The sequence below is a fragment of the Pollachius pollachius genome (genome assembly GCF_949987615.1).
Source record: "Pollachius pollachius genome assembly, chromosome: 7".
NCBI classification, from domain to species: Eukaryota; Metazoa; Chordata; class Actinopteri; order Gadiformes; family Gadidae; genus Pollachius; species Pollachius pollachius.
The window spans coordinates 6,988,366-7,008,102 of record NC_136940.1 but is presented as its reverse complement, the minus strand read 5'-3'; the positions used below and the strand labels follow the sequence as shown (position 1 = coordinate 7,008,102).

At 39.4% G+C, this 19,737-nt stretch overlaps 2 protein-coding genes across 4 annotated transcripts; both read right to left on the bottom strand.

Annotated features, from left to right (window-relative positions):
- Positions 1–80: 80 nt before the first annotated feature.
- On the bottom strand, positions 81–4,944 carry samd13 (sterile alpha motif domain containing 13). Of its 2 annotated transcripts, none has more exons than XM_079739893.1 (5): positions 4,795–4,944; positions 4,352–4,454; positions 3,946–3,988; positions 3,750–3,861; positions 81–3,237 (listed from the first exon to the last, which is right to left on the bottom strand). In XM_079739893.1, exons 2-5 carry the CDS (start codon positions 4,377–4,379, stop codon positions 3,094–3,096), a joined length of 327 nt encoding a protein of 108 aa, XP_079596019.1. In that variant the 5' UTR covers positions 4,380–4,454; positions 4,795–4,944; the 3' UTR covers positions 81–3,093. The 2 variants fall into 2 exon arrangements, with proteins under 2 accessions (XP_079596019.1, XP_079596020.1); XM_079739894.1 differs by having other exon boundaries at positions 4,352–4,451.
- Positions 4,945–5,178: 234 nt separating this feature from the next.
- Positions 5,179–16,007, bottom strand: prkacba (protein kinase, cAMP-dependent, catalytic, beta a). Of its 2 annotated transcripts, none has more exons than XM_079739217.1 (10): positions 15,673–16,007; positions 12,188–12,249; positions 11,826–11,954; positions 11,162–11,260; positions 10,808–10,890; positions 10,331–10,457; positions 10,108–10,203; positions 8,489–8,611; positions 8,224–8,388; positions 5,179–8,091 (listed from the first exon to the last, which is right to left on the bottom strand). In XM_079739217.1, exons 1-10 carry the CDS (start codon positions 15,716–15,718, stop codon positions 7,966–7,968), a joined length of 1,056 nt encoding a protein of 351 aa, XP_079595343.1. In that variant the 5' UTR covers positions 15,719–16,007; the 3' UTR covers positions 5,179–7,965. The 2 variants fall into 2 exon arrangements, with proteins under 2 accessions (XP_079595343.1, XP_079595342.1); XM_079739216.1 differs by lacking the exon at positions 15,673–16,007 and adding an exon at positions 13,911–14,099.
- Positions 16,008–19,737: the final 3,730 nt, after the last annotated feature.

Below are 19,737 nucleotides of genomic sequence, written 5' to 3'. Positions count from 1 at the left end.
TGCTGAAAGCACCACAGGTAAGAACATATAAATCAGTATCAGTCTATACACGTCAATACCTCCAAGTCAAGACCCCACAGCCCAGATACAGTAGGTGTGCAAGAAAACAGGGCATGTTGAGAATTGTTCTTGAGAATGGGCAAAAAACCAAATGCATGCTATGATCCTATTGTACTCAGGCATTATACAGATAAAAAAAAAACAATAAGAAGGACGAAATGGAATTGATCAAATAACCTCGACAATAATAATTGTAATCAAAGCCTTAATACAAGAGAACACAAAATCTTTCACTTTATAATATGATCTTATGTACAACTTCTTTTTTAAACCATCAAGTTCCCACCCACATACATACATACAGTGGGGCAAAAAAGTATTTAGTCAGCCACCAATTGTGCAAGTTCTCCCACTTAAAAAGACGAGAGAGGCCTGTAATTTTCATCATAGGTAAACCTCAGCTATGAGAGACAAAATGAAAAAAAAAATCCAGAAAATCACATTGTCTGATTTTTTAAGAATTTATTTGCAAATTATGGTGGAAAATAAGTATTTGGTCACCTACAAACCAGCAAGATTTCTGGCTGTCACAGACCTGTAACTTCTTCTTTAAGAGGCTCCTCTGTCCTCCACTCGTTACCTGTATTAATGGCACCTGTTTGAACTCCTTATCAGTATAAAAGACACCTGTCCACAACCTCAAACAGTCACACTCCAAACTCCACTATGGCCAAGACCAAAGAGCTGTCAAAGGACACCAGAAACACAATTGTAGACCTGCACCAGGCTGGGAAGTCTGAATCTGCAATAGGTAAGCAGCTTGGTGTGAAGAAATCAACTGTGGGAGCAATTATTAGGAAATGGAATACATACAAGACCACTGATAATCTCCCCCGATCTGGGGCTCCACGCAAGATCTCAACCTGTGGGGTCAAAATGATCACAAGAACGGTGAACAAAAATCCCAGAACCACACGGGGGGACCTAGTGAATGACCTCCAGAGAGCTGGGACCAAAGTAACAAAGGCTACCATCACTAACACACTACGCCGCCAGGGACTCAAATCCTGCAGTGCCAGACATGTCCCCCTGCTAAAGCCAGTGCATGTCCGGGCCCGTTTGAAGTTTGCTAGAGAGCATTTGGATGATCCAGAACAGGATTGGGAGAATGTCATATGGTCAGATGAAACCAAAATATAACTTTTTGGTAAAAACTCAACTCGTCGTGTTTGGAGGAGAAAGAATGCTGAGTTGCATCCAAAGAACACCATACCTACAGTGAAGCATGGGGGTGGAAACATCATGCTTTGGGGCTGTTTTTCTGCCAAGGGACAAGGACGTCTGATCCGTGTGACGGAAAGAATGAATGGGGCCATGTATCGTGAGATTTTGAGTGTAAACCTCCTTCCATCAGCAAGGGCACTGAAGATGAAACGTGGCTGGGTCTTTCAGCATGACAATGACCCCAAACACACCGCCCGGGCAACTAAGGAGTGGCTTCGTAAGAAGCATTTCAAGGTCCTGGAGTGGCCTAGCCAGTCTCCAGATCTCAACCCCATAGAAAATCTTTGGAGGGAGTTGAAAGTCCGTGTTGCCCAGCGAAGGCCCAAAAACATCGCTGCTCTAGAGGAGATCTGCATGGAGGAATGGGCCAAAATACCAGCAGCAGTGTGTGAAAACCTTGTAAAGACTTACAGAAAACGTTTGACCTCTGTCATTGCCAACAAAGGGCATGTAACAAAGTATTGAGATGACCTTTTGTTATTGACCAAATACTTATTTTCCACCATCATTTGCAAATAAATTCTTTAAAAATCAGACGATGTGATTTTCTAGAATTTCTTTTTTTCATTTTGTCTCTCATAGCTGAGGTATACCTATGATAATTACAGGCCTCTCTCATCTATTTAAGTGGGAGAACTTGCACAATTGGTGGCTGACTAAATACTTTTTTTCCCCACTGTACTTGTACACACAGTCACACACGATTCACAGCAGGATATCTTCAATAGGGCTGGGCAAGGGCGTAGGAACCAGGGGGGACGGAGGGGACGTGTCCCCTCCAATATTATTTATATTATTTATATCCAATATTATTTATTTAATATTTTTTCTGACATATTTCTGTTCAAACTATTAACGGATCTGTCAGGTTTCCGACATGTGTCCCCTCCAATGTTAAGCTCATTCCTACGCCCCTGGGGCTGGGTAAAAAAATCGATTTAATCGATTTTGGGTCAATTTCATTAAAATTTTGCAATATCGATTCATAGGGCATGAGATCGATTTTTTAGTTTAGTTTTGTTACCATTATTATTATTTTTGCACTTTAATAAACAATGCCTTAATGCAATTTGCAGTGATGGAATGTCTTAGTTCAAGTACACTTTCACTTGCAATTCCTTTCTAATTTCAAAATGGCACTTTTGAGACTTGAGACAGTTTTGTTTACAGCTCAAGTTTAAACTGTCCAATTTACAAGTTTGCACTTAAAACCTGTTGTTCAAGGTGAAGAGAAAAAATAAAGTTTGTTTTGTATTTGTATTTTGTAACACAGTTGAGCCATTTTCATTATTTAAGAGCAGATTGAATCGAATCGAATCGTGATTAATCAATTCAGAACCTTATGAATCGAAACGAATCGATTTAGGAAATTGGCCACGATACCCAGCCCTATTCTTCAACACATCTCACCATTTCTTTTTTTTCTACTTTTGTTTTAAATAATAATACCAATAATCAACAAAAACAATACAAAACACAAAATACTTTATAATAAAAAAAGCAGCAAAGAAAATCAAAAATTCAATAAAGATATCTAGAAAGGTAAACAGCTGAACTGGACAGTGTGTGTGTGTGTGTGTGTGTGTGTGTGCCATAGCCAGGCACGCACTAAGAAAACATACAGCATTTAAAACTCCTTCCCTTCTTCCTGGTGGGGTCCCAGGGTGGCTAGGGGAGGAGTCTATAGGAGGAGGAGCCACTGCCCTAGGGGGGGTTAGGGGTTGGAGGTCGGGGGTAGGGGATGGGTCTCCAACTGACATCTTGATTGTCGCTGAGGCGCCGAGGCCGCCGGTCGCTCGCTCCTCGCTGCTACGAGGCGTTGCTCTTAAGGTGCTGGGTTTGCAGTGGCTTCACGTGGTACTCGTAGATCTTCAGCGCGGGGCCCAACTTTATGGACAGTCCCGTCAGCACGTCATTGCGCGTCATCAGGAGCAGGGACTTGCCATCGATTTCCTGTCCGGGCAGGAAGGAAAGAAAGCGTTGAGGCTCGGCTTTAGGACCCATGGAAAGCACCACATGTGTAAACAGATGAATGATGGTCAGGGTGAAAGGACTGGTGGAGAAAAATAAACAGAGAAGTGCAGTAAAATTTGAAGGCAAGGCAACTTTATTTGTATAGCACTTTTCATACACGAGGCAGACTCAAACTGCTTTACATAGAAACATTGTCATACAATAAAATAGATAAGTAAAAGAAAACAAAGGCAAAGTTTAAAAACGTGCATTGTTGAACACACTCTTCATCACTATGTTTTAGAATGTCCCTTTGGTCAGTAATTCAATAGAACCTAATAAACTGAACACGGATGAAGGAGAGTGCGTGGCACGATGCCACCATCAATAATACCAACACGTCTGTCGTTTTAAGTGCTTCCACAGTGTGCATGTGTGTGGCAAATAGAGAAGTACTTGTTAAACATTAATGCACTGACCACACACACACACACACGAGCACTCTGACCAACCTGATCCTGGAAAGCAGTTGCCTGCTCTTCAAATCCCGTGGCTTTAAAGTAGTTGACGACATCTGCTACACCCCAGTTGGCAGGGTCTGCAATCTGGCCGTTCTCAACAGGGCTGTGGGAACACATTGTTTTAATTCACTCTTGTACTTTTCTTTAACCATTATATATATTATTTTGTACTAAATTGATACAACACCTTTTGGAGTCCATTGAGCCATTTGCCTTTTCATCCATGCCAGCTGAAATAAGCAGAATAATAAATGATAGAAAATACGTTTGAATATCAAATCAGAGCTTATTAATAAACAAACGCCTGCATTCAACATATATAGTATAATCTTTAAAATATCCCTATCCAATCCACATTTTAAAGCCAATCAGCTTATTCACATTCACGTAGGCGTTCATCTCTATGTGTTCCAGTGCAGGCTTGTGTTAAAAGCAAAGCCTGAAGTCAATACACATTGCATAGATGCGATTCATCATAGAAAAGTAACTACAATTGACTATTGACCATCACCTTCAGCATTTATTATTGGTCTTCGATTAAACTAATTATATATATATATTTTAAAAAAAAAATAGCCGGGCTGGCATCTTACAGTATCTTATGTTGGAGTAGATTTTCATTAGACGTCTTCTTAATGGGCTGTCACTTCCAAAACGACCATCGTTTCCCTGGACGGTACGCAAAGGTCGGTTCTTCTAGAGTACAACAAAACAACCACAACCATCCCGTATTATGATGCACTGTGAGCAGATAATAACCACAAACTGAAGGAGCCACACACGAAATAGACTTCACCATCGCAGACCGATGCGTTTGAGCCAAAGTCTTTATTCTCCACTTGCCTGAGGAACGGAAACCTTGAAACGCGTTACGATTAATAACGGTGTAACGAAGCAAGCTACACCTTATGTAACATATTGAGTTATTACAGGGTATGTAATAAAATAAAACAATAAAAGGTATGATGGCTACTGCTATTTGGCAACAGACGCTACGAATAAGTTAGCTGTGTTAGCTATAGAACAAAATCCTTACCTTATTTCGGATGAATGCACCGTGGCAACGAGTGCACAGAAAACACACGACAATTTCAATTTGAACAACGTTTTCAAATCAATATTAGAGTGGTTCTAAAATATATTGTCGAAATAAAAATTAACATTTGATGAAATGCATCTAGCTAGCTTTTCTTTATCAATATTGGCTGCCTACGCAACATGACACTAATGATTCATGGGAAGTGAAGTTTTAGCTCGCCTGAGAAGTGGCGTCTGCATGGCGCGTTTGTTGGTGTTGCAGATATTTGTAGTTTACCTTGGAAAGCAGTGGGACAGCTACAGTTGAGTTCTGGCAAAAAAAAGAGTAGCAGGAAAAATGCTTGCAATAAGAAAAAAACGCACATATATATTTTTTTAAAAGAATTGAATTTATTACAGTGACATATATCCTTTGTTACATAAAATCTGCTACAGCAAAGTATGGTATACTTCCCTTGCAAATACAAGTAAATGTGGGTGGGGAAAAGTGTCAGCCTTCTAAATGACATTGTGCAAAATACCAAACAAACTAAATACATATATTTATTATGACCCATACTGGCATGTGTAACTGTAAAGAAAGTATGAGTTAAACTGGTCATCTTTTGGAGGACAGGGAAACGGTGCCCTTGTCTACATCAACTGACAAACATTACACACATATTGGGCGGAATAGCACACACCAGAACGGTGGTCAATTTACTGCACATCTTCAGGATAGATCAACACAACTCTTTTCATTTAAACATGGTACATTCTCGGGAGGGGAGGGGGGATTTTAAGCATATACCGGAATATAAATTATCTTAAACTCAATTATAGGCTCTAGCATTCTTATCTCCCACCTTACTGAACATATATGTAAATAAAATCATTTCAAAAAAATCTAAAAGAAGAACCATGATCTATAGTAGCCATCAGAGAATCGAAAGTCACATAGGCCTTTTTATTTTTCTAAAGGGCAAATGGAAATAAATGTGAGAAAATAAATAATCCCATATATTCCTAGTTTATAACACTTGCGTAAATAAAACATTTGGGATCTTCATACATACTATTTACTATGCACGTTTAAATATTCAAATTGAAAAATTCTATGAACATCTCCAAGTTTAAATAAAAATATCACACCACTGTGCCTTTTGAAATGAAATGAGGGCAAACCAAACCAAATGTAACATGTGCTCAATATCTTATACAACCCCGCCCCCAAAATTAAAAACAAAAAAACAAAACAATAAAATCAGTATGTACTGTTTGCAATACCTAAAAAAGTATTCAGTTCCAAAAAGGCCATTATTTGTTCACATTTTGCTGTCTTGGATTTTACATCCAGTCATAAACAGCTGGAAAAGGAGTCAGCACACATATGTATGGATGTGTCCTAATGACTCCAGGGCCACTGATCCCAGTTCAACATCTCTGCTCACATGCCTTTGAAGAGGTAGTGAACAATCTGATGACGTCACTGGTGAACTTCAGTTTGGTTCAAAACCGGAGCCAGCCATTATGGCTATAGCTATACCTCTCAAGGGCGAGAGTCAATTGTAGATTCAATTACATATCCTTGAACAATTTCAAATTATTTGTCCGAAATGGTTTCCAAACAGTAGGTGGCACCTACTGGTTAACAATATGCTCTGTTGGCAACATAGACCAATCTATGGAAAATATGACAGTTTACACATTTAAGTTGAAAAAAAGAAAAGTTGAATACGAGCTGAATACTTTGTTAGGTTACCGTTAACATCATTCATGTTCAACAAAGAAACTAGAAAAAATGTATACAGCCACACAGAAGTCATAAAATGTAACCCGAACAATAAACCAAAAAAGAGGATGGCAGTTAGAGAATGCCTCACAGACTAAAATGCTAAAGAAGCATCTAGTAAATAAGTGACATGACTTTGAGTGGATGGTCTGCTCAGGAAACCAACTAATGCCTCACAACCTCTGCTACGTACCCTCAGCCTGAACTGTCGAACAAAAATACCTTCATGATGCACTCTTGAACAAAGAAAAAAATAAACTTTTTATTTTGAAAATGCAGCCACGTAATTCGCTTCCATAAATTATCTTTCGAGTGGATAAAACAAGTACCTGAAAAATATATCTTCATCTGGTTTATTCATTAGATTCACCATACCTTATCTGAGGTAAATAAAAATGCCCTGGGACAGGATAGGGAATACGATGCTACGAAATGCTTCGGAACGGAAACAGCATGACACATTTTCTACTGTTTAATTTAAAAGGTTGCCACTAAATGCCCAAGGATTAAAACACAGAGTTGAAGACCTAATTCAGTGTTACTGAATGATTTCTTTCACTGACCGTCATGTGTTTTGTTTAGATTTTGGTCATGCTTAAAACCAAAAAGAAAAACAAAGAAAAAGTAATCACGGGTGTGTGTGTGTGTGTGTGTGTGTGTGTGTGTGTGTGTGTGTGTGTGTGTGTGTGTGTGTGTGTGTGTGTGTGTGTGTGTGTGTGTGTGTGTGTGTGTGTGTGTGTGGGGGGGGGGGTTGACCTAAATCTTATGTCTGATATACGTATATTCTATATGCACACCGACGAGGATCTACTTCTTAAGGTTAAAATGCTTAGGATTATAGACTGGGCCAATCCACTCTGAAATCGAACCCTAAAACACAATCAGGCATGTAACAGACAATAACTGGTAAGACTCACTTGCAGGAACGAGGATCTAAAACCCTTTCTGTTTTTCCCAAAACAAAGTGTGCAATACTAGCTAATACAATCAATCACTCTTCGTGCCACTTTAAAAAGGGGCATATAATAATTGGTTTTGGTCTTGCTTTGCAAATAATTGGTTGATTTGAAAATGGGTTGAGGAGGAAGAAAAGGGATTTCTACCAAGCTGCAAACATAAAAAAAACTAACAACCAGGAAAACATACAAGAGAACGTGGTCTAGTATTTGTGTGTTGCAGCACAAGGGGGTGTCTGCATAATGTGCCTGTGTATAGATTAGTGCTAGATGCACGCAAGAAGGATCATGGCAAGAAGGACCTCACTCAGCCTTTTGTGGAATGAAGGGACTAGGCAATTGTTTTGAACACATGATGGTCTCAGCTCCACCTTCACCCTCAAATGAGTGCACAAAATATCCCATTGCATGTGAGCCCTAATGGGACCCTTTTGCCCACTCACTAGAACTCTGCAAACTCTTTTGCACACTTTTCCGTTTCTGAGACGCGGACATCCTCCTCTTCGTAGTCGTCGAAATTGCTCGTGTCCCCTGGTCCTCTGCACTTTGGCATGAAGGGAGCCTCCACCTGAAACATGAATAATGCATTTTGCTGCAGTGTATACTTGTTGAATACACTAGGGTTATGACTTCCAAAAAAAGATTACAGTAACACCCCAAACAATGACAAAGAATGGCCATACACCATGGCTCAACCAACCTTTCTTTCATAGATGGCAATCCAGTCTGTTGTTGAGAACCACTTGTGGTTCTTGATGTCGTTCACCCCATTCTTCAGGTTGCCAAATCGTTTGGTCAGATCCACCTGCAGCAGGTTCCTCAGCAGGTCCTTTAGATCGGAGCTAAAGTGAGAGGGGAATCGTACCTGTGCGGGTACAAAAATGAAAATACATATACACGTCAGCGCTTCAGATGACAAAAACATGTATGCTATTATTCAGGATTGTCTATCCATCCCCGCTTACCTTGCCCGAGACTATTTTCTCATATATCTGGATGGGCTGGTCAGCAAAGAATGGAGGGTAACCAGCAGCCATCTCGTAGATCAGGACTCCAAGTGCCCACCAGTCCACAGCCTTGTTGTAGCCCTGGGGAACATCAAGGAAGACATTATGAATTAATACAGGGCTGGATACACCTAGCTAATCATCAATCATTCCAAAAGGGGAACGCATAGGAAATGAACACTAAATCTGAAGTTACAATTTTTTGGGCCTTTCATTGTGAACCTTTACCCTAAAGACAGCCATCAGTTGCCACCTACTGAAATGTGATTTCATATAAAGCCAGCAGTCTACTAAGCAGTTTTAACTACTACTAAACAGAATGCCATGTTCTGTCCATCGCTGTCCCTTCACCTTTCAAGGTGTCGCCGTTAAGGCATAACACGTGCTCTGGTTGGCAGTTAGTTGACAAATGTATCATAAAGCAGCCATTATGTAATTCTCAGTGAATGCATAAGTCTTAGTCCCTAAATGTACCAATGCATTTCCCCATTTTGTTCCAGGGGAGTAATGTTATACACAAACAACAAACGTCATCAATTATTGAATGGGCTGACACTTAAGCAATTGGAGTACATGTCAAGGCTAAGGCTAACCACGTGCTAGCGCCTTAACCACAGGGATGAACCAGTGGTCTTTAAAGTTGGAATCAAAATTGTTTTTGTGATATCTATTGTGTAGATATCACAAGTGTAGGCTAAAGCCTACATTTTATTGAATCAGAAAGCATCAATGTAAGCAAGCAAGGGATCATATTTCCCACCAAATATGGTTGAACTCCAGCCTGTTGCACCTCCTTTGTGGTGAACGTCAACACACTGCCGAGAATAGAAATTAGGTGTTGCTGTTTAGGTGATACCACTTTATTTCTATTACACCATCCAAACACTGCGAGGTTGCTGATCACAACATAATTTAAGTGCACAATAAATCCATGACAACTCTAAAAATAACTTGACTAGCAGAAATAAGCACCCTAAAAAGGCACGATAACAAAGAACTCAAACACTGAAGGTACTCAGTATGATAAAATGAACTCTAAAAACATATCAACACAACCATAATAAATCAAAATCAGGCTCAAGTGAAAAAAACCTCTATTTGCTGGTTTGTTTGGTGTGTTTGTTCAGCATGCAGCACAGCCCTATCTAAGTAGGTTGACCAGACTTCCGCTTTGCTCCTGTGCTAAGCTGGATCAGGATTGATCCATCTATCAGAATGCCACATGTCGATGTGTTGTGTTGCTATCGTTCACGAGCTTAAAGCGGAGTAGTTTAACGGTTCACCATGGGTATGCCAATTCTTCTGACCAATCAATGTTGGAATATTCCAACAATTAATCCCTTTCCCTTCTTTCCTAAAATCCTACTTATAATCCTACAATTTCAACAAAGAGTTCAATTGATTTTCAGTTTCCTATTTAGCTCCTGTTTGGATTCCCAGTGTAGTGTTTGCTCATTAATAGCATTATTAGCTTTAGAAAAAAACAAAACAACTATGTTGGCTGCACACAAGCACATAGGACAGCCTAACGGATGAGCTTTAATGCACTGCAGTACAGTTGGATAAGGACACCTCACCTTGCTAAGGATGATCTCCGGGGCCAGATACTCAGGGGTTCCGCATAATGTCCAGGTTCTGCCTTTTACTCTCTTGGCGAAGCCAAAGTCTGTCACCTGCAACACAGCAAAACCAAAATTCAGTATCCCTCATTATTAGAATTCATGCACTGGATTTGCTAAACCCCACAATATTTGGCCGGAAACGTTCCCATCATCATGTACAGTAATGTACAGTGTTTACCTGGATGTAGCCATGCTGATCTATGAGCAGGTTCTCAGGTTTCAGGTCTCTGTAGATGAGGTCTAGTGAGTGGAGGTACTCGAAGGTGAGCACGATCTGAGCTGCATAAAAGCGCGCATGGTTTTCGCTGAAAGGGTCAAAAGAAAACGGTGGTGAGATGATTCCCCAAGATAGACAACTGTATCTCCTCTACCATCGACGACGTTAGAACTAGCATTATAAACCCAGTTTAAACCTTGAGCCCTATTCCAGTCCCAGCAAGCTCAAACTTGTGTATTATGTTATATTAAATTATATGATTATATTTATTGTGTTATATGGTTGAAATAGAATAGCATAATGATACAAATCCTTCAGATGATTACACAACTGTCGCCCAGGATATACAAATTAGTCCTTGTAGACTATTCTAGAGAAGCAGCCATTTTGGACGTTAGGAAAGTGTAAAGGAACTAGAGGAACCGTATCACAATTTACCTGAACCGCCCGATGCGCCTGAGGTGTGAGAACATTTCTCCTCCAGGAACATACTCCATCACCATGTAGAGGTTAGAGTTGTCCTGGTGGAACAAAATCAAGACAAAAAAAATAGTATTTTCATTCACATAAGTGAAAACCAAATGAAAGCACCAATAGACATTTGTTAAGTCATTTGTCTCCTCCATCATTCATTTTGTTTGAGATTGCCTTTATATTTAAAATATACTGTTGAATGCTTAAATGAAGAAGAAAAGTGTGTTGGGAAGCCCAAAAGGGCACTCTCTGTCCCAACTAAAACGGCCACCAACACTGCAGACAAACAAAATGCTCAGGGAAAGGGTGACGGTTTACCTTGAAGGAGTAATCCAGTCGGACAAGGAATGGAAAGGAGACAGCCTGCAGTATTCTCTTCTCATTTAACGTGTGTTCTATCTGTTTCAGCTTGACCACCTGCCAATGCAATGCATTAGTCAAACACAACATTAAGAGTGCATCACATGCCTATCCTTTTTGTGCTTAGAGTGTAGAGCACTATTTAAAAACCTAGTTAAAACCTACACCGGAAAGAGACGACAAACCACAGGTAAAATAAGGGCGAAATAAGAGTGAAAAGCCACAGTATCGCTATGACTCTCATCCTCCAATAATACATTGAAGTTACAATGATAAAAGACATCAAACAACTGATACAATATCTTACTCTGTAAGAGATAAACGTAATATAGTGAGTAAAACCAAATAAAGGGTATAGCATGCTAGCCTTCACATAAAACTAGCATGTTCCCAGGCTGAGAGGCCAGCGTTTCAGCTACTTGAGGTTTCTGAGTGTACCGTATCTGACAAAAAGGAAAATGAGCGGAAACATCACACTTCCTTTTGAACCGCACGCTGCATTTACCCCAAACTTGGGCTGAAATATGTACAAGTCTGCAAAGATCAGATAGCGTTATCTTAATGGACTATTCTTCAGTATATGCATGGGCTTATTTGCTTGTTGCTTAAGACAGTTACACACTTTCTGTTTGTCCAGGATCTTCATGGCGAAGAATTGGTCCGTCCCTTTATGTTTGACGAGCATGACTCGGCCAAATGAACCCGTGCCTAGGGTCTTGAGCCTATCGAAGTCATCCAGGCAAGTTGTGCTCTGAGGAAACACAATATCAGTTCCAGTGAGTCATTCAACTGACAGAACAACAACACTCAAGACTTATAGGGAGAAAAACTTTCAATTGTTTGATTTAATCCACTGCAGTGGATTAAACTTAACACACAAAAAACTTAACTTAACACACAAAAAACGAAGAAAAAAAAGAGCACTAAGAAAATTCACATTTTTGATATTCTTAACTAAAAGTAGTCCAAATGCCTTGTTATTACCTGTGGTGGACACTCCCATTTCCTTAGAAAATCTTCTTTGGCTTTGGCTAAGAACTCTTTCACTATAAAGAGGAACAAGATAGGGGACCATTAACAGCATATTGGTACAGGAAGGAAGGGGAAGCAGCGGCGTCCCGCTAGCAGGTTCAAAAGGTAAAACATTCAGGGAAGGCATCGGTATAACCAAACACATCCAAACGGAGAACAGGCCACTATCGAGTACTAGGGAAGTAGTACTGCACTTGACATTAAACAAAAACAAAACTTTAAATACTACATTTAAAGTTCAAATGCTACAAATTCAGAAACACCCAGACAGGCAGTATAGATTAATAAAAAGATGCAAAGAGCTCTCATTGGGTTTTGTGGGAAGGGGCCAATTTTAAAGAGAGACAGTTCTGCATCCCTTTCAAAATTAGTTGAAGGAAAATCGGAAAAGAAAGGCAGTAGAAACGACAAAAACAAGACTGAAACTGGGATTACGTTGCAGGCATTGGAAAGAGAGTGCAATTGTAAATTCACAGCAGACATGAGCTGACCATAGTCACAGAGATATGCCATGTAATGCTATCGTGTTGTTGCTGGCCGCCATGCACAGCAGGCAAACAGGACACAGTAGTCCATGAAGAGGATATGTGTCAATAAAGTTGTGAGTGCTGTTACAATATATATACATATATATATTTAAAAAAAATGAACAAGAAATGGTATCCCAATATAAAATGGGGCATTCATGCATGCTACATGGTAAATTCCAGCGACTGGGGTAAATCTCTCTGTGACTTAGGATGGCCTATGAAAGAATGCGCGTACCAAAAGTCTCTAAAGATCACCAAGGGTTTGCAGGAACATTCACCCACATGGATGGAAATGATGAGGAGAAAGAGAAGAAAGAAAGTTTTATGATGTGCTATAAGAAGAACATAAGAAATTCAAGTGGATTTAAAACGTAATAAAGGGACAAAATGACACTGAACAAAAGGACACAAAGTAAACACCAGGCATATATCCAAAACAAATTTAAACATTTGGGGTTTGAATATCAATGTCATTTGAGTTAGGAAGACACTAAATAAGTGTTAAGAGTAACAGTTAGTGTTAGAGTAAACAGTAAATAAAACCTACATTTACAACTCACTTACAGCTGTAACTTTAAATTGGTATAAATTCTAGTTTAGCTACATAAACTATAGTTTTTGGTATAAGTAAAACCTCTGTGACAACGGAAGAAAGGACATGTGGTTGAAAAGACAAGATTAACATGACACACATAAACACGTTATGTAATAAAAATAGCATTATTGTCGATTTACAAAGTGAAAGGACATACACAGTAACATTTGACATCCGACGGTGATGCTAAAGATGAATGGTGAAGTATTGTTCTGCACTCGCTTCAAAAAACCAACTTCCAAACTAGCCTAACCCCATTTGCCTTTAGGCAAATACTTGCGCGGCATTCCATTTTAAAAGAAAATAAGAACAGCAAGAACATGTTTAGGTGCAATGCAAAAGGTTTTGAATAGAAAGGGCCTGCAACCAGATAATCAAATGCCCTTCCTGCGATTAAACAGGACTAATGTTGGTTAATTTCTAAACCTTTGTGTTTGGACCAAATTACTCAATGTAAATTGAACTAAACACAGGCTGCTCAAATCAGGAAACCCTGTCGTAGCTCAGTGCAGCAGACACTTGTTTGCTAGGAAAATGGCACCTTACTTACTCAATTTATCCCAAATGACAGTGAACTCAGAGACATGGGCCCCATCGCTTTCCTGGCTTCCCTTCCGATATCGGTGGAACAGTCGGTTTGCCAATTCGTCCAATTTAAGAAAGGAGTGATCCTTGCCCTGGGCCATTGCTAAAATGTATTGCTCTGTGTATAATGTACACAGCTTGAAGGCAATGTGAAAGTAGTCAACTGAAAGTGAGTCATAGACATTTCCTGTATGCAGTGAAGTGCACTGCAATAGCTTGCTAACCACTTAAATCTTTACTTCCTGTTCCAGTATTCCGCTTTAGTTGAAATAGACCGTTCGGTTCAGTAACATTCACTTGCATTATTATCTGTATTTTGAATACATTATGCCAGCAACACAATAATGCATTTCAAAAATTAAATTGTATTGTTTTACAATTGCAGGAGAAAGCGCTTGATCAATTTATTACTTAATAGCAGGTTTAAATGCGGATGCTGCATTCTTACATTCTTTAATAACTTGATCCTGCTCTCTGGTGGTAAAGAGAAAAAATGCAAGTCAATGTGTCCATTGTATGATATTATAAACATATTTTGATAATGTTATGCATGTTCATCATTTCAATCCTTCTAATAATCAAAATATGTTGTCATGAATTTAACTTTGAGTTATGTGATCAACTGAGCATAACTTATCTTTTTATACTACTACACTGGTTGCTTATCTAGTCAGTTTATCTTAATATATACAAACTCATACTGAGCCCTCAAAATGACCTTGATTTACTTTTCGATAATGCAGACACAATGTGAATGGTGCAAAGTGTAATTGTCAGTTGGCCATAGGCACCATGGCATTTAAATGGGTTTTCGGACGTAAAAGGCAACTATTTGCATTAAAGTGGGGTGATATTGTGCAAAACCTTCAGCCCTTCCTTTCCTTTGGACTGGTGCTTTGCAAGCATTGCCAATCAGAAAGCAGGTCAGGACCAGCGTTCGCCAGACATGCAACTAGTTCTTTTGGACATGGTTCAGTTTAGTGGATTACCTTCGTTACTGAAACAACACACTGAAGAATTAAGGGTGTGCACGGGAAACTGGTGTTAAGAAAAGCAAGTACCTGGAATCGAAGACTAGTTTTAGTTTTGAATAATTTGACTGGGAGCAACCTCGAACTGATATAGCCACAATGCAATGGGACAGTACACTAGGCATGATATTTGGATTTAGGCTTCTGTAGTCATCTGTCTTGGGATTTATAACTTTGGCTGTCAAATGTTTGAATGGATGCCATCTTTGCAATTTGTCATCTTTGAAATATACGTTAAAACAACAGAACTGGAGTCAATGGGCCATTTCACTGGACGTACCACATAGGCCTACCTGTTGCCATTTTACATGCTTTCCGCCATACATATATTGTAAAATCCCATCACAAATGACCTGAACAACGTTTTCTACCAGATTGAAGCATGGACTTGACCGTGATCTTTAATGTAAACTCGTCATATTCGTTGATGTTTACTGCATGGGTAATGTGCTCCGGGAAAAGGATGGTAACAAATGACTCGTCCTTACTGGGCTGACACAATACATATGTATGACCAGTCTATCTAGCCACTGTGCATGGCTTGCAAACTAACCCAGGTCCCTCACTGCCCCAGCAAAGATGGTGCTCTGCAACCCATATTATTTGACGTTGGCTAGACATCGCTATAGGCTGCTCTTAACAAGCAACGAGCATGGCAGGGTTTTCGGATATAAACCGAATGATGGACATGCTTACCGCTTTCTTGCTCGTTGCCTTTCTTGGCAGTCGCTGCGTTTCCCATCGTAGTAAGACAGGGCGATACACAGCTGGCTAGAAGCGATGATGGGGGCGATTAGCTAGCAGGGACCTCCGTTAGCATACGCTAGCTATCTTAAAAAATCAGCTTGCGTTAGCTGGATGGCTAACAACAACATCAACGTCTTCTTGTCGTCCGTACAAGAACCCTTCACGACGTCCCGTGAATCCGCCTCGTCGGTGTCTTTTCAACGAACTCTATCGTTCAAATATACTTCAGCTGGAATGAAAACATTATAGGCTTTCACCTCAGCCTATCTGTCGTTCTTGTTACCATTGACACACCAGTGGCCGAAAAAAAAAACAATTTTGCACACATGGGAAGTGATGTCATTGCCGTGACTGACGCAGAGACGCAACCTACCCCAGAACGATGTTGATGATTTTTTAACATAAATAATAATTTAAAATAACATTTCAAACATCATGTACATGTTAATAGTACATTCGATTATGAAATATTCGCTGACAAGCACCGTTATTAAACGGAAACGACGTCAACAATTTGTAAGTCAAATCATACACACGATTGACCGAGTGTAGATTGACTTAAAGTTCAGCGCTTAAGACTAAAATAAATAACTCAATAATAATCAGCAAAGGCTAACCTACTCATAAGTGGTGGATTTTAATAAAATCCATACAAGATTAAGCGTTGTTGGCTTATTACTATATTTTGTATTTTTTCTTCATTAGGCTACTACTTTAGTGTTACATATTGTTACACTGCAAACAAAGTTGTTAATTCTGTAAATATTAAATATATTTAGCGCATGCTGATTTTAAGAGTGATAACATGTTTGTGGTCTGTACAGCATTGCATTTATAAAGATCTCCTGTATTATGAATTACTACAAACAAAGACTACAGACAATACTCAAGGCATTTACCAACTTAATTTGTAATGATGTGAATGATTGAAGTGTTAGATATACTTTTAGAAGAAAACACAAACAATTAAAGAGAGAGAGAGAGAGAGAGAGAGGGAGAGAGAGAGGAGAGAGAGAGAAGGAGAAAGAGAGAGGAAGATGAGCATCATAATAAAAGACAATACAATATTAATTACAAAGCATAACTATTCAAATATTCCAATTTAAAGGACTATTTGTTACTTGCATAATCATACAAGTGAGCAATACAACATGAAAAAAGCAAACGAACAACGAAGGAAAAGGGTAAGTAATAAGAAAAAGGTTAAATAAGCTAGGACAGGTCTAAGTATAAATACATGAACATAAGTAAAAAAATAAAAATAATAAATGTCACAGTTAGTGATGATGTTTGTATATGTGATCCCTATCTAAATACATCAAGTAATAATTCTAATGTATATAAAAGTATATACTGAAACGTACATATGGGTATTTAAATAAAACTATTTACAGGGTATTTATAGGATTTGGGATATACGGGTGAAAGGCTGGTTAGAATTGCCTTTTCTGCTGACACAGACATACCGTAGTTGTATTTTATACTCTAGCACCATGGTCAGCGACCGCCCGCAGTTGCTAGGTAATTTTCCTGTGTTTGTTTGAGAGTTGTAAAGGGCAGGCTGAATAGTGTCGTGATATACGTGCAGTGTTATTGTACGCTATGGGGTGACTTATGCCGCTATTGAGCTATACCGTGAAGGTAAAATAGCATACGTTCATAAATTGCATAAGTCCACATTGAACGCCGATTGTCATATGCTGGGAATGCAATTGAAAGCCTTTGTTCTACCCCCATCAAGGGAATGGTCTCGCCCAAAGACCCTCCGGCACTGATTGAGCCAATACGGCTATTACGAGCTGAATATTTTTGTGTCAATAGTCTACAGTAAGTAGTAACATACATTGTCATAATCGTTAGCACTTGGAGACGAGCAGAGAGAGAGAGAGAGGCCGAGAGGCAGAGATAAGTGTCCCACAAGCGTCAGCTCAACGAGCGGATGAACGAGCGATGCACTGGCAGTGCAGTGCAGGATTTACAAGGTAGGCTACTTTGCTCTCCATCCTGGCTAGTTAGCTCGGCTAAGCTAACAATGCAGCGGCATGTTGTATAATAAAATAATAACAAGCCTCGTGCAGATAGATGTAGCATATTTGTCTTCTTACAAGGGGTGAGGACACATTTAAAATATTGCTGGAGTGAATTGGCTGCGCTAGTTGTTTTTCGGAGCTACTTTGTTTGTAGCTGCATTGCCAGAGACTTCCCATGTCTGCATCATTCCACCTGACCTATACAAGGCACTTGTCAAGTGGCTAGCGAAAATATAGCTATCAGGCCGTTCTTGGGTAGCACACAGTTATACCATTTCCCTCGAAATAACACATTCGCCAACATGTGTACTATTGCAGGAACATTTTGCAAACTTGCTGTAGTAAACCCTACCACTCTCTCATCAATCTCGCTGAATTGGAATGGCTCTGATTTCAGTCACAGTTATCTGAAGACACCAAGTGAACTCCTTACTGCTTACAGTACAATGGCTTGCTAGCTGATGCTAGCTACATCGACACTGCTCGGGCTAAGTGTCTGACATAGTGCTAGTTACAGATATATCATCAGCAGGATCTCCATCTCTCTGGTACCGAGTGATCCGTGTTAAAAGATACAGCGTTTCTGCATATTTGGGAATGTCACAATTACATGCTGTTGTGTGCCCCCATTGCAGGATTAAGACAATTGACTATGATGCTGACTGTAGATGGCCATATGACACCAAGATTGTACTGATTGTGATAAAAGATCATTGAATAACATCCTACTTTTGGACAAATCCATCCTGTTATGGATCTTATGATATGAATGATCTTTATCAAAGGGACACATTTAAGCACTGCTGCTTTTCCTAATGCATCCCTGATTCCAATAATTGTATTGGGATCATTCCTTATTAATCTGGAGTTTATCTTGGCATGTGAACAATTTGCAGATTGTCATTTTTTATAACTTGATAGTTATTTATAATTGTTCTTGTCACATGCTATGAAGCTTTTTATTTATCTATTGATATATCTATAATAAACAACATATTAAGGGCTACCTATTGAGTGATTTGTGTTTGTCTATTAAGTTTCAAATATGACACCCAATATGTAGTTGAACGTTTCAGTGAATGATCTGGGTCTTTCTTAAAATTGCAAATCACCAATTCAAGTCGGCACTGCCTCTCAAAGTTATCTCACTGAAGGCATTCTGGTAATAGTAATACCATAAGATAAAGGCAGCCAACTATTTGTTTAATAGTTAAGCAAACACTAAACCTCCTAGGCATACGTTCCGGACAAAAAACATGTACTCTGTTTATATTTTCCTTAAGTATCTGGTGGGGTTTTGTGGTCACACAATTATATTCTGCATATTTATAATTTACACGCATGCCAGAGCATCTTCAATAAATGTGTCGCTACACCTTAAGCATTAACACGTTTAGAGTCAGGTCACAACTGTGAGTTAATTTTAGATTCTGTTGCCACTCTATACCTAGGACTATGTGCTCTGTTGCCCCCAATTGTGCGAGTTGGTTTTGCTGACTAGATGGAGAGAGATAGAAGAAGAGCCAGCTGCCAAGAGAGAGAGTGTGTGCGTGTGTGTGTGTGTGTGTGTCTGTCTGTCTGTGTCTGTGTCTGTATATTTTAGGGTCTTCAGGATCTGAGAGATTGTGGGTCTTCAAATCTTCAATTGCAGTTAAACATTATAACATCACACTATAAGTGTTGCTTTACATTGGTATTTCTATCTTGCAGATATATTATTTGGTCCACTGTCACATTCACAGTGCTACACAGTGATTCTGGTTTAGGAGAGTCCTTGAGGCTATTCAAACAGTCACAGGCCCCCTGACATCTAAAGCACTGCTGATTCAGCAGAATAGTCAACTAGGACAGAAGAAAAACTGTTTACAAATGCAGTTCACCTGGAAAAAAAGAGAACCACAAAGTGGTATTTTCCCAAGTCCTATTCTCAGAAACTGCGTTTGAAGTTCACTCTGAACCTGTTCGCTCATAAAAATAAGGTAGA

Bases quoted from the DNA above. Each gene is read 5' to 3' on its own strand.
- samd13 (XM_079739893.1), bottom strand. From the start codon at position 4,379: ATGAAAATCTACTCCAACATAAGATACT. The intron at 3,862-3,945 runs GTGTTGTATCAA...GTGTTCCCACAG, and splicing joins GGCTCAATGGACTCCAAAAG to CCCTGTTGAGAACGGCCAGA. The intron at 3,238-3,749 runs GTTGGTCAGAGT...CTGCCCGGACAG, and splicing joins CAACTGCTTTCCAGGATCAG to GAAATCGATGGCAAGTCCCT.
- prkacba (XM_079739216.1), bottom strand. From the start codon at position 14,046: ATGGCCCAGGGCAAGGATCACTCCTTTCTTAAATTGGACGAATTGGCA. The intron at 12,250-13,910 runs GTAAGTAAGGTG...TCCTCTTTATAG, and splicing joins TGTCATTTGGGATAAATTGA to TGAAAGAGTTCTTAGCCAAA. The intron at 8,389-8,488 runs GTAAGCGGGGAT...GTACCCGCACAG, and splicing joins AGAAAATAGTCTCGGGCAAG to GTACGATTCCCCTCTCACTT.